The sequence below is a fragment of the Halyomorpha halys genome, unplaced genomic scaffold (assembly GCF_000696795.3).
Source record: "Halyomorpha halys isolate HHAL.00 unplaced genomic scaffold, Hhal_1.1 Scaffold933.1, whole genome shotgun sequence".
NCBI lineage: Eukaryota > Metazoa > Arthropoda > Insecta > Hemiptera > Pentatomidae > Halyomorpha > Halyomorpha halys.
Genome location: NW_027113808.1, coordinates 162,334 through 178,348, shown reverse-complemented (window position 1 = coordinate 178,348; position 16,015 = coordinate 162,334). Strand labels below are relative to the sequence as shown.

The 16,015-nt window shown below is 30.6% G+C and overlaps 1 protein-coding gene across 1 annotated transcript in view; it reads left to right on the top strand.

Annotated features, from left to right (window-relative positions):
* The window catches only part of LOC106687236 (tubulin alpha-1A chain), a 205,733-nt gene that overhangs the window by 152,138 nt on the left and 37,580 nt on the right, over positions 1 to 16,015 (top strand). Inside the window, exons 2-3 of the mRNA XM_014430997.3 lie at positions 12,619 to 12,841; positions 13,931 to 14,035. Of these exons, the coding sequence (XP_014286483.1) occupies positions 12,619 to 12,841; positions 13,931 to 14,035 (328 nt within the window). The remainder of the gene's footprint in view (positions 1 to 12,618; positions 12,842 to 13,930; positions 14,036 to 16,015) is intronic.

Genomic DNA, 16,015 nt, shown 5'->3' with positions numbered 1-16,015 from the left:
TAGATAAGTTATTTTTGTCTTTAGATTATTAACTATCCATGAGAGTTGCTAGAAGTTTTCCTCTTGTCTTTTTTTTTCCTCCCAAAGCCTGGAAGCCAAGTCATCCATCTTTTGTCCAGAAATGACAGATTGTCCTGGAACGTGAGGAACCCCGAGTCCTGAACTTGACAAAGCGACTGCTGCTGTGACAAAATAGGGTGTAAAGGCATCTGCTCCCAGCTGTGTACTGGAGTCCACTTGCGTCAGCAGTCAACAGTCCGTTTTTAGCTTCAGACGTCTGTCGTTTATCCTGAACTGTCGACATCAGCATGTGACTATCGCAAAAGTGAATTACTTTGCACTATATTGTGCATTTTTGACCCCTTATAGGAGTGAGAAAATTCTGAAATTTATACTCCAGCTTCCTTTGAGTATAAATGAGCCGCTACTATACACTATGTTGATTTTTATGTATTTATCTGTATACATTCTAGGAGTAAATAATTTTTCTTTACCTAATAATTTTATATTACGTTTGATTAGTACATTAATTAAGCTAGAATGGCGAAATTTCCACACAAGAATAGTGTATTTTTGGCGAAATTACCTTAGTCACTCTCAACTAAAATTCTCAATTATAAAATGGCGCTACAGGCTACTTAAATACATGTACCGTAATTAGATTTTTAAAAAACTGAACAGAGTAAATTATTCAAAACCTGGTAGGGAAATCATTTGTCTTATTTGTTTCTTGAAATTTTAATGTTTTGCCTCATTACAAGATAAATCATACTGAAGAGTTTTACTAAATATAATTGTAATTACTAATTTTTTAATTACAGTGATTTTAAACATTAGAAATAAAATTACAGTTTGGATTAATCATTTAAAGCATTTTAATTGTAATTATGGTCCAAATTATAATTACTAATTGAGCCATTACTAAGTACTGTCAAATGTAATTGCAATTACCTATTGCTCAATACTGGCTGGAAAAGAAAAATAATTATTAAAGAAAAAAAATATTTCCCCAGTTTCTCTAAACGCTTGTATATTTTTAATTTACTCTTTTTTAAATATTATCTTTCCTCAACCTCTTCAAATATATTTTAATAATGTTGTTTATTAAATGTTTCATGTACATTATTAATGAATTAATCAATTGTATCTTAAAACCGGTCCATTGAGCTTTAAGCACTTTTGTAATAGGTGAACTACAATTTTAAAGTATTTTGTAATATTCAGTGTTGAATAAAACAAAAAAAAGTAATAATATACTATGTAGTAAACAATAAAGAAAATCACTATTGCATTTAAAATTTATTGATCAAACATACTGATTTCTTGTTTATATTTGACTAATTGTATAGTTTATCATCGAATAACATGTTAGTATTCACTTATTATTATCAACACAATTCTAATTGACTAGCTTCGAACCGAGGTAGCCCATATGAGGTTATACGCTAATGGATTGGTCCTGTTCTAGGAAGCTTATTGGAGTACGCTGGCAAGAGCTTTTTTGTTCCAGATGGGGCTTTGTAAAAAATTAAAGCTGCTTCTTTTCAATTGGTCCTTTTAATTTTAGAAAGCGTTCTTTTACAACTCAAAGATGATTCTATTTTTTAATCAAAAAAGAAAACTTCTAAAATGCATATAAGTGACACTTTCAAAGTACACTTTTTACATTATTAAACATAACGGATATTCAGGACTAACGTGGTGTGAATATATACGGTGAGCTTTTTAGAAATTATTTTTTGAAACCTCGTTTTTGAATATTTTAACACATATTTCTTCATTTTTTGTTTTTTATTCAATGCTCATTATCGATTTTGATTTTGATATCTTGTTTGAGCATTAGTTGAATGTGTCAATTTATAAACTTTTGTATTACAATTTTGTTTTTTGTGAAAAAAAGAGAAAAAAAAAAGAATAAGCCTAAAAAATTAGACTAAAGTATTGCTATGTACTGGTAGCAGATTTACTTGGGATGCCAGGATAATCGCTGAAGGCAATTACCCAAAATAATTTAATTAATTGATTATAAATTGAGCCCTAAAAAACTATTATTATAATTGGATTCCTTTCCAAAGGCTGTTTGTGTATTTACCAGTTTACCAATTAAATACCTTTATATTTATAAAATGTTGTTACCATTAATTATATAGGATAATAAAGAGTGATATATTGGGTTATATAATAGTATATAAACTATATAAAGAAACTAAGTATTTATTTACAATTTGTTATTATGATTAAAATGATTAAAATGATTCAGATAAAGGTTGCCATAAAATATAGATTATTACATGATTACTTATTAGTTAATTTATACTTATAGCTGCTGATGTCGTGGGATGTAGTGCCGTAGGTGTCTTCTGTTTCATCAGGGATGTCCAGGTCTGGTGGCCCTTCTCACCACTTCGTCTGGTCTGCCTCCTGACTGTCCTTCCCCGTCTAACCCTTCCTGTTGAGTGTCTCTGTCTCCTCTTCCAAATTTCCTCTATATTTTTCTCCCACTTCCCTTTTGGGGCGTTACCTTATTTTTAAATCTCTTCTCTGATTGGTTATCGATGTTCGAAGGCTCCCGAGGCAGGCGTCCCCTTCCTCAGGGCCGAGGATATGTAAAAAACGTTATACATGTCCAGGAAGGGCCTGCACCTGGTTAATTTGATTCTGGTCCCTCGTCACAAACTATCATTTTTGTTAGAACACTTAAAGGTTAGCCAATCTAATTTTCTCAGGGGCCTCTGGTAATGTGACAAACTTAATACAGATGTTTTCATATCCGAGGACGCAGTAAGAGACTCCTACCCTAACCAGGTATCGGGGACAGATAGGAAAAACCTTAATAAACGACATATTGTTGAAATCATGGCTAATGCCTCGATACATAGCAGTATGTCCAGAGAGATCGATGTGTCCTGAAGGTCAGAAAAATGTTGACCAGCGTCTGTTGTTCGATTAATATTCTTCGTTGTAAAAATAATTGTCTTTTTTTTCAATTAGAGGCCTTTTGTTTTGAATAATTTAGTTCGAATGTTGCCATAAATGATGAAACTAGTCTACTCTGTAAAAGAATTTATTATTTTTTATTACGTTCACTTACTAATGAATATGTGGAATAATTGTAGGGAAAAATTTTGATCGTGCAAAATTCAATTGAATTCATTAATTCGAGTTTTTGACGGAAATACACGTTTTGAAGTCATCGCAAAATAGCCTGTTTGTGAACTGCCTAACTCAAAAATTAAAAGTTGTACAAAGTTGAAATTATACATTTAGATCACGTATACGCTTGGGATATTATAGCCACCTTTCGTCAAAATTTACAAACCGGAAGTCTACCACTGTAGAGAATCGGCACTGTTTTACATTTCTAAAAAATAGCAGTAAAATTTTCTGTAAAATATTCTGATAGGTCTTAAATTAGGAATATTTAAATTTTTTTTTAATAATTTATTTATTGATATTTACAACTGTATACACATATATACAACAAGTAAATTTGCTGTAGGTGACATAGTAACATGATAAAAACATGTGGAGAATCTACCCACTGATAGAACTCCAATAACATTTCTAGAGAAGAAGATCACGAGGCCATCTTCTTTTCAGACGCCTAGGAGGATTATTAGGTAATGAAGGAGAAGCCAGGTTAGAAACAAGTGGATTTGGGTGGTTGAGAAGTTTATTATGGAAGGAACGGTATCTGGTTCTAGCCAAATCGGCAACATATGGAATATTGAGGTCCTGATGGATGACTTGATTTGTGACAAAGTAAGGAGCATTCAGGATTTTACGAAGGATTTTGGACTGTAAGGATTGGATTCTGGAGGAATTAGATTGTTTAGTGGAGCCCCAAAGCTCAACTCCGTATGTCCAGATAGGCCTTATAATAGTCATGTAGATCAGTCTTTTGTAATGGATTGGCAATTTAGACCGTTTGTCTAGTAAATGTTGCAATCGTCCGAATCTACGAGCAGTTTCTTGTCTTTTTAGTCTTGTATGAGGATTCCATGTCAGTCGTTTGTCGAGATGTAGTCCTAAGTAACGGATCTGTTCGACAGGAATAAGTGGGGTATTATTAAAGGATATTGTAGGGGAAGAGGTCATGGGTTTACGTCGAAGGGTAAATGTGATTTGGTGGGATTTATTGGAATTTATTTTAATCCTCCAGTTTTGGCACCATTCTTCAAGGGTGGTGATGTGGGATTGGAGGGTTTGGGATACAATGTAAGGTTCATTGTTCACTGACAATAGACATGTGTCATCGGCATACGTGGTGAGGATTGATTTAAAATTTAAAGCTTCCTCTAAAGTACATTCAATCCCGTTTATTTGAAATAGTCACCAGTTTTAGAAATATGCAATGAATATATACAAAATATTAAAGAAGTTTATGAATAATTAATGAGATAGGAATAGGAAAAGGCCGAGATAACCCGATCTCTTCTGATCGTATTCATGCGTATACGGCTTCGTCATCTGTTGTTAAATTTTTGTTATTGATAGGGACAAAGTTTATATCTGTTATTTTCACCTTGAGGAACACTAAAATATGAATTTTAATAGTGAGTGTAAGTTATGTGATGCGCTCACGGCACCAGTATTTTTTGTTCCATTGGGGTGGTCGATCAATAAAAACAGGAACCGGTGTAGATGCACTCTACTGCATTTGATCGAGGTTTATTCACAATAAAAGATTTTATTACGCAAATTCACCGTATTATAATTAAAATTAATTTAATTTTTATTACTGTTTGAATGTAGTAATAGCGCTCGGCAATAAAACAGCTAGCGGTATTAGCGAGTGGCGACTGTGAGCCGAGGATTAGAGTTTTTGCCTCTCTCCAGTTCCTCCATAATTGCTCCACGTCTAGATAAATCCCTATTTACACGAGCACTAATGGCGGCCATCTTGAGGCGGCTTCTACAGTGCATTTGTCAAGCTCAACTTACCGTCTTCCAAAGAGCATTAGCCGTAGTAATCCCTTCGTGTACTGGCTTCATCATCATTTGTTTAATTGAACATACATGTAAGGATTCATCATGGGATCGGATTCACAATCCGTTAAAAAGTAAAAGTACAAGAGCCGGGGGAGAAAAAAAGAATGTTATCTCACGCCAATTTTTGATTACTTTAATGAAAACTATGTATAATTACTAGTTTAAATTGACGAGTCTGCAAAGTATGATGAGTGGGAATAAAAAATGGAGACTGTTTCAAAATATTTTTTAAAAAATTAATTTTTTATTCGGAGCTCTGAATCTCTCTAACCAATACTGGAAAACCTAAAAGAACACCATTTAAAGTGGAGTCAATTTCCTAAAATATGAATCGTAATAGAGCTATTTACGTCCAATAGTTCCCGAGATATAGCTTTTTAAAAAGCAACATTTTATAAAGAAATGTACTGAAAAATCAGTAATTAGTGAAATAATTCTGAGAAATCTATATCTCAAAAACCATTTGACGTACAGGTCTCTATTAGCCCTCAAATTAAAGGTAGTTTAATCTACTATAAAGTAGTTTATAATGTTTATCTTCGTAGGAGTAGTAGTTTTTATGATATTTAACAAAATATATTCTAGTTGGATAAAATTTTTGATATTTGAAAAAATATTTCTCAGGAACGATTAGACGTACATATGTCTGCCAGCGCTCAAAATGAAGGTAATTTAACTAACCATAAAGTAGTTTATGACACGTACCTTCATAAGGATAGAAGTTTTTATGATATTCGCCTATGAATATAACTTTTGCACTTGAAATTTATACATAGTTTTCATTAAAGTAATCAGAAATTGGGGGGCCTGCCTTTGGGGTAACTGCCTTTAAAGATAGAAAACATACATTACGGACAATAGACATTGTCTAATTATGTATAATTCCTTGCTTTATTAAATCAAGTAATAAGAGTTTTAGAACCGCCAGAAATGTGTTTTCGTTTAAGTGTGATAGAAACTAATTTTTAAAAATTATTTGCTGATGTATCTTTCATTGGATGGTCTTAATGCGTCGGGCTTCTTGTTTGGTTTTGTTCAATGGCGTAAAAGATCACTGGTTACCAACGCCATTAATTTCTTATCTCTTTTGATTTTAAAAACTTAAGTACTAATTTTATTGTTTATCATCGTCTTTAAGGATTCTTGTATTATTCAGGCTTAATCCTAAGCTGTTGAGGTGTGGCGTGATATATGGACATCCCGGAAAATATAGCTAATTGTAATGTCGTTGTTACAATATTGACATTTTGGAGGCGTTTGTTTTATTTTTAAAATATAATATAGGAGTGAGTGAGCCTCGTGTGACCTATTCTTTGTCTACTCAGCACGACTTCCTGTACTTCAGGCTCCTGTACAAGTACCTTTACTTTTTTTAATGCCAAATCTCCTAAATATGCTAAGAATCGATATATGAGCAATTGCTTAAGTCATCAACGAACTGAGATCTTTTTCAAAATAAATTTTGAACTAATACTTAACTTGATATGTACTTTGTACCTGGTACAATTTCGCTGACAGTTATTTATACTAACTTTGGCACTAACTCGTGCATGCCCGTAGAGAAATAGGGTTAGACATTTTTCATTATAGCAGAACTTTTATTTATTTAATATAAGGCTAAGTCATTGCAAACATCTAATCGAAATTAATCAGTATGAGATTTAATTAGTAGTTGAAAAGAAGTCTTTATTACAAATATATTTGATTTTTTAAAAATTGAAATGATAAGGTTTACAAGCATAACTGAGAAGAATTAGCGAGCTTCCATTTTAAAAAGCGCCATGTGACGACTATTTGGCTAAACTCACTAGGTTGTCTCGAAGGCTATAAAAGACATATTAGGTTAAATGTTTCGTAATTCCCTTTTTATGATCCCCACCCCAGTTCCCTCCCTCTCTCCTGCCCCAACTCTCATTTCTCTCCTAATAGCTTTTCTCTCTTCAGAGGTAACTGACTTCAAGGCTTAACTATCAGGAAAATGTTCCTTATTTTCCTAGCTCTTTAATGGAAATGTCATACTGTTGAGGGATCCTATGAAAAAAGTAATACGATTAGGGAAAAGGGAGGCTTCTATAAAATTAAAATAAGTAGATTGCTATGAAAATATGGGCATTCAATAAAAAATATACATAAAAAACAGTAATATATTTTTTCTGGCTTTAGTTTGGATTATAAATTGGTAAGCCTTGGTATGAATGACGAGTATGAGAAAATGGCAGTCTCCAAAAAACACTTCATTGTTGCCCATGACGTTTTCTTAATTATATTTTATTTCATTCATTATATTTCTCTATGACTGTCGTCTTAAATTTCAATGAAACAGTTAGAAAAAAAAATTTTTCTCACTTTAGAAGATTATAGTCGAATTAACATTTTCTGTATGAATTGCCCAAATGTCTCTTCAATAATATATATTTTTTTTATTGATAGATTTATTTATTGATAGATATTACAATCTGCCACACAGTTGTGGGCAATAGGTAATAGTGATGAATGATCTCATACATACTAAATAAAAAAAAAAACTCAACTTGAGTGGAGATTATGACCATTGCCAGAACTCCAATTGTCCATTTTTATTTTAATAAGTCTCTTGGCCACTGCCGTTTCAACCTTCTTGGTGGGCTGTAGGGATAAGTGGAACTAGATAAGGTTTGAACCAAAGGATTAGGATGGTTGGAAAGGTTTATATGGAATTTTGAGAATTTGGTTGGTATGAGATCAAGGACAAAAGGGATATGTAGGTCATGGTGTAGTGTTCTGTTGGAAACGTAGTAGGGTGCATTAACTATGGTTCTAAGGATTTTGGATTGAAAGGATTGGATACGTTTGATGTTCGACGGTTTAGCTGTTCCCCAAAGTTCAAGTCCGTAGGTCCAGATAGGTCGGAGTATATTCTTATAAATTAGTAGTTTGTTTTCAAGTGAAAGATGAGAGGTCCGGCTGAGCAGTCGGTATAGTTGGCTGAATCGTCTGTTGAGTTCTTGTCTTTTGAGTCTAGTATGTTGTTTCCAGGTGAGTCTTTTGTCCAAATCAATAATATTAAAATAAAATGTCAATGAATGGTCTTGCGAATGTCTTTCTTTTGTTTCAGTCACTATTCGGTATTTTTTGTTGAAAATTATTTTTTAAGTTAAATATTGCGTTATTTGATCCTGATAAAAAAACATTTAAAGATGACAGCTCGCTCCTAGTTACTAAAGTTATTCTATAGCCGCTTTGTATCTCGCTGTGAATAATGAATCATTGCTTCAACAAACACAAGCCATGAACAGGGGAGTTCAGAACTAATCGAGGCTGAAAACGGAAGGCATAAACAAATGCTTATTAAATATGAGTGAGGACGGGGATATAGGCCTGTTTCAAATTAATGTGCTTCTCGTGGACAGCATATGCTCTGCATGGGGCACGCGAACTGTAACTAGCGAATTAATGGCTCTGCTAGGTGTCTCACTTTCTTGCACATGAAGAAGTATTTCTTCAATAATTTATTTTTAGCGAGACATATATATTTTTTTTTTCACATACCTACATATGAAGTATATAGTAAGAGGAATTTTTACGATCGAATAAAATTTCGAATTATACTTTTCGACGGAAATACAAGTTTTACAAATTTTATTTTATACAATTGCTAATAAAGGTGAATTACATTTAGTTTTTAAAAAAAATAATTTACTATTTCCATTGTTTAGAGTAATAAACAGATTATAAATGTGAACTATGAAAGAATTTGATAATTTATTAAATTAAAAAAAATGGAAGAATAGAGACAGTTTTGAGACTGAAAATTCGAATAAAGCCGAGAGTTCCCGATCCCTCTTGTTCCCAATGTTATATTCTTGGTGGGGAAAAAATTGATGTTTAGTATTCACAATCCGGGAAATTCTAATACACGAATTTTTATAGCAACAGAAATATGAAAAGTTATGGTTTGAAATTTTCGCCTTCCAGGGTGGTGTGTAAACATTGTTTGATGCGCTGATATCGCATATTTTTTTTGGTTTAATATTTTTTCACAAAATTACGTTTTACCATAATGGAATGTTTTTTTTAGTTTTTTTGTAATAATTTATTTATTGTATAAAAATATATACAAGTTAATTTGCTGTAGGTGACATAGTAACATGATACAAAAATGTGGACAATCTAACCACTGATAGAACTCCAATAACATTTCTAGAGGAGAAGGTCTCAAGGCCATCTTCTTTTCAGACGCCTAGGCGGATTATTAGGTAATGAAGGAGAAGCCAGGTTAGAAACAAGTGGATTTGGGAGGTTGGGGAGTTTATTATGGAAGGATTGGTATCTTGTTCTGGCCAAATCGGCAACATATGTGACAGTGACGACCTGATGGTTGACTGTAAGAATTGGATTCGGGAGGAATTTGATGGTTTAGTGGAGCCCCTAAGCTCAACTCCGTATGTCCAGATATAATGGAATGTTAATATTTAAATTATATGTATTAGATTTTGACAAAATTTGTATAAGGTTTATTTCTAAAAGCAAATGACGAATAAATAAAAATATTGAACTTTGAGTTTCATCACTTAATGAATACAGGAATTTATGCATAAGTTTAATTATTTATTTTCTGTGAATGTAATAATAATCTTATTGGATGCTTTTGTATATTAAAACTATAATATAATTATATATATTTCTATAATCGATATCGCGAGTACTGTAGTGCCCATATTCATATCCATTTGTAAGTTATAAGTGGGATATGGATAGTACATTTATTAATAAATATATACATACAATAGTACTTTGAAACAATAAATATTATATATACCTTGCCCCTGATGGATAGCTAGCTTTGATAGACAACGAGTTAATGCATTCAGTTATAAATCACTAAAGTTCACTATTGCTAGGACTTAGTGCCTTGCTCGTTGGCTATGGACAATACAAATTCGAGTCATAGAGCTTGATTCAAAGCTAATGGGCAGCCAATCCTAACGACTCGATCCATTACAATGCTTTAACTATATGAATAATAATCGCCCATTGGCGGTAATGAGTGAGAGCCCATCAATCCCATTGGCTAATGCGTATTAGATGTGAGGAGGGCAAAAGGTCATTATATCGGCTATGAGTTAAAGCTGTTGGTTTTTATGATAAATTATAAAAGGTTTTTTAAATTTATAATTTATTATCTCACACTTATTTGATGTTGTTTTAAATTGGTATTTCTTATATTTCATAAAATAAAATTCTCGTCATAATCTTTAAACGTTAAAATTGGTCCTTGCCACGGTACACTGTATACGATCCAAGACAATATGCCCATTATGATATGTTTAAAAATGATTTCTCAATTTTATTATTTATTTTATGTCCTTTATTTCATCTCATGGAATCACCATATCAACATTAAACTAACTGAAACCTATGACAGGTTAGCAATGCTATATCCCATCGTAAATAGAAAATCCAAATTAAAACTAGAAACAACAATTTTTATTTTTTAAAACAATACTCAGGCCACTGCTTTCAAGTCTGGGGTGCGACATTTTTTTACGAAAATGATTTCGTAAAAAAATTACAATAACTTCAAAATAAAGTATTGAGAATAGCAGTGGATGCTCCTTGGTTTGTATGATATAACCAATTGCATCGGGATTTACAAATGAAATCAGTTGAAGACTAAATCAAAAAACAGTTCATACATTCCACTTCCAGTTTCCGCTAGTTAATGGAGTAATGACAACTTGGGAAATCCAACCTCATCCCGAAGCCTAGTAGGCTGCTGCAGCACATCCTATTATAAGTTCTATATTTATAGATTATATTATTGATATTACTTTATTTTATATTTGTCATTTTCTTAAATTAACGTTTTGTTTTAAATAGAAGTCAATTATTTATTTTATTAATTCCATAAATGTCATTGTTTTTGTGACTAACTTTTATTTTTCTCTCTCCTTAAGAATTATTATTTTTATCTTATAACATAGGGTAAATAGTTAGGGGTGTTTTTTGTACAAGACTATACCCCCCCCCTCTCCAATCAATTAGGCCCACCAGACCCATTTGGATTAAAGAATTGAATTAAATTTTTAAAAAATTCATCTCATTATTATTTTAAGATGTTTTATTGTAAAATAATATTGTATTACTACTATTATTGTACGATAAATAAGGATTTTTTTTAAAAATAGTACTCAAGTAGTGCTAAATAACAAGAAAATAAATAAATAATTAAAAAGAAAATTTCCACAATATACATAACAAAATAAGTTAATTATCATACAATTCTATTCAACTCTCCAATTAAGTAGAAATTCAAATATACAATAACACTGCAATGTTATAAAATTGCTATCGTCAAAAGGTTTATCCTGAATACTCACTAATGAACGGCTACAGACTAAAAAAGTATATATAAGAGGAGTTTTTATCCTCTTTTCCTGAACAAATATAACCGTTTTTAATGTAAATTGGAACGGGCTAAGCTCTATAATCCCAATAACACAAATGAGGATCTGATTGTGGAAAAACATTGGGAAATGGGAAATCTGGCCTCCTTTTTCCTTATATTCTGGGATTAAGAGGTTCCTATTTCTTGTTAATAATTGGATGTATATGAAGGCATACCAATGTGTTTTTTCTAATACTTCCTATTAATTTTTCTCTGCATGGATTTAATGAACTAAAAAAAAAAATATTTTTTAATAGATTATTATTTCATTATTTCTATCTCCAATTTGTTTGTGTTTTTTTATTCATTTAAAATATTACATCCAATATGGTCCAAGAACATCTATCGGTCGGTGCCAAAATAATACATAAAAATGATAGACATAAGTAAAATGTAAATATTACAGTTTAAACTATTAGGGCCTTCTGGATGCTATACAATTTTTAAGGGAGATAATTGCAATATGAATTGATCTCAAATGATACAATTAATAATTTAATTAACAACTACTAAAATGAAAATAAAGTAAAAAAAAATAAGATGATAATTATTAAAAAAGTAGAATAAGTAATAATAATAATAACTGAAAGGATTTTGAAGTGAATAACAAAGCTGCAAATTTACAATTTGCTGTAGCGAGATAAATTATGAATGTTTCTTTCGCTTTACAATTTTTCAAAACTCAAAATTAAATTAAAACACCTATTTGTTAAAACTGTATTATTTTCTTTAGATATCCGTTTTAAATTCGGTTCTTTTTCATATCTTATAAAATATTTTTAAGAATTATCATTTTATATAAATAAAACTTATAATAATATAATGCACAGCTTTATCTTAAAGTAAATAAAAAAAAAAAAAGAACAACGTTTTTAATAGATGTAAAAGTTAATACAAAAATAATTTATCGCGTTTCACTTTTGAACTTGTTTATATATATTACAATGTTTTTTTCACTTTCAATAAGAACTGATCATTCCAACAAAGAAATTGAACCCTACATCTTCTTTATGAAACTTTCACTTTAATATGTATGTATTAAACGAATATAATAATGAAGGTCACAAAAAAAAGCGAATGAAGCATTGTTTAAATTCGTGATATAATATTGCCTTGTTGTCGAGCTTGATTCGATTTATTTATTTTTTAGCCTGTGCGAATTGCTTTCATTCTTAACATATTTATTTATTATTTTCCAGCGTGAATGTATCTCAGTACACATTGGTCAGGCTGGAGTCCAGATTGGAAACGCCTGCTGGGAACTGTACTGCCTGGAACATGGGATCCAGCCCGATGGACAGATGCCATCAGACAAGACCATTGGCGGAGGAGATGACTCCTTCAACACCTTCTTCTCCGAGACTGGATCCGGGAAACACGTTCCAAGGGCGGTCTTTGTCGATCTCGAGCCAACTGTCGTAGGTGAGTTTTAGAAGTCGTTCTCAACTCGTTCAAAGGTAGATTATAAATTTAGATGTATAGATACAGAGTCAAAGCAAGGCCTCAGGTCTCTATCATTATAAATATCATTATTAATTATGTACATATATGTTTCATACACTGAGGCATCACTAGAACAAAAAAAAAGGCAAGATAAAATGGAGAAGATGGTCGGGGGCGGAGTCAACAGATAAATACAAATAAATAAAATATATATATTCCTGCCGACGTTTCGCCCTGAATTTCAGGCCTTCATCAGGGCTAAAACACACAAAAAAAAAGATAACCATCAATCAGAGAAACATAAAAATGAAATGAAATAATAAACTAACAAATTTAGAAATATACATAATAACGAATTGAAAATAAAATAGTTGATTAATAATCATGGAAGGAGATAGTAACAGATTGCTAACAATGAAAGATGAAATGTAATATTATATAGGTAAGAGTATATGTATAAGATAAGATATGTAAGTAATGTCTAAAAAACTAAAAAACAGTTTGAAACAATACAATTCTGTTTTTCAGTTTTTTATAAAATAGTTGGTTAATAACCATCTTATCCTCATATTAATCTACGGCCAATCATCAACACCTCATTATTAATAATAATAATTAAAAAGAGTATTTGTTTCAATACGAAATTCTCTAAGTATAATTCATTATAGATTTCTCATTTTTAAGTCACTGAGCAACCGAATACGAAGTGCAAAGAAGTAATGTAATCCTATAAATAAATTGTTTATTAAAATTGAAATTATCATCAATAAAATTGGCACTTAGGAATGATAATTGTCAGTTCTATATTTTCTATTAACCTATGTATAGAAAAAGAAATTTACAAGCATTTTAAATAACAAAGAAATTACTATAGTGAAATCAGCTAGAATCGATTTCAACTCTAAGTTGGATGTTTTGTGGTAGTTGTGTGCGCAACAATTCTTTCAATTTTTATATAGAAATGTTTTGAAAAAATAGTTGAATAACTGTTACCTGTATTACAGTACTTATATTATTCTTATACTAATGTTACAATTATACTTATCTTACAGTTACTTATATTTTCAGATGAGGTGAGAACTGGAACTTACAGGCAATTGTTCCATCCAGAACAACTCATCACTGGAAAAGAAGATGCAGCCAATAACTACGCAAGAGGTCACTATACTATTGGTAAGTAATAATGATAAACAACATATTCATATATTTAACCGTATTTGCCCAAAGATGGATCTAAATTTTATCTTGAATTCACCACCAGTAAAATATGGATTCGAATTCTATTTGGATTCGATCAATTTTGTGTTTGTTTTCAAACTAGTGGATTTTATGTCACTGCAATGTTTCGTTTCTACGATCATATTGAAAGACAATGCATTTTATCTTGATAATTCGTTCACTATTTATCATTCATTTGGGGAATGAAAATTCAATTAAGAAATATTTATATATATAAAATAGAAACGGATGACGCATACGGCAAAAAATATATTCATTATATTAAGATGTTGACGTTGAGATTTAAACATTTTTTTGGAATAATTTTTAATTATGTAACCATAACACAATAGTAAAGAAAAGAAAGGGATATATTTAACAATAAGAAACAATAGTACTTGAAGATGGGGAAACCCAAAATGTTGTGCAAGCAAATATGGAATATTGATAATATACTAAAGGAAGTTACTTTTCCCCAGAAACAACTTGATATGAAATGAACAAATAACTTTCTAGGAAATAAAATAAAGAAGTATCTTCGGCATACAATTTTTTTTTTCAACGAAAAGTTTTCAATAATTTCTACTTTTCAATTTATGTTTGAATGAGGTTTCAGACTACTTTTCCGTTATCTGACGTAAATAAAATTAATATTTTTAAGCACTATAATTTTCTTTTATTATACAATAGTTGCTACTTTTTTTCCTTCTTTAAACATGAATATTAAATTTGAGAATTTATTTCTTTTTTGTAATTTAATTTTTTTTTTCATATAATTTTCCCTGATTTTGTTTCAATAAATAGAGATTCTATTTATATTCGATTAAATACTGTAATTTTATATATAAAAAATACTACAAATAAAATGTTAATACACTTTCCCTATGCGTTTATTGCATAATTAGGAAAAGAGAACAATGTCTCCTGTCTATTAATTAAAAGATAGTACATATTGACAGTATGAATTTTCCTAATAATATATTTTTATATTTTACAAATGTAAAAATATTGAAAATACCATCGTTTTCCTTATATCAGGCCATATTCCTGTCACCTCATCATTATTGTATTGAAATGTATTTACGTTTATCTCCTACAATTGGCTTTCATATTGAGGGGGATACGAATTGAATATGAGGATATCTATAGAAATATGATATGTGTATTACAAATTAAAGCTTTATTAATTAGTATTGATTAGTATTATTAAAATTTAATGTATTTCTTACGATAATTAGAAAAAGCGAATAAAATTAAAATTGTTTAAACAATATATTTGTCCTGAATACATAAAATATTCGTAATAGAATACTACAATCCTAAAATTTAAAGTTTTTATTGATCAGATTAAAAAAAATATTTATATAGCAATATATGGGAATATAAAACTAATAAATTAATTGTCATTTTTGTTTTGACTGCCGTCAAAATAGCCCTAAAGAAGCCCTGCAACGTGGGGCGAAACGTTGGCTCATTAAAATAGTTTATTTCTACTATTTGAGTTTTTTTGACCGCACCCGGACCATATTCCTTTCATCTTTACACACGGTCAATCAATAATCTTCGAGTAATAAATTAATTGTATGTTGCTTAATCTCTGAACGCTTTATTGATTTTTTTTAAAAATTAATTTCCTTGGTAATATTTTACTACTTTACATACTTTCACTAAATTTAGTAATTAATTATAAAAATAAATTAAAATAGTTGAAGCTTAAATAAAATAATTAATTGATTAAAAATAAATAAATAAGCAAAAGATAAATTTCTGGTAAATTACAGCAAAAATAAAAGGACTTTGGGTAATTGGGGCTTAGCTACTGCTTTACAAACTAGGTCAAAGAAGGAATTTTGGCGAGGTAAATGTTCCGTAAGATTGCCCATTCGATCTTTTGACCATAACGGATGCGAAATATTATACTTGCAAATATATATA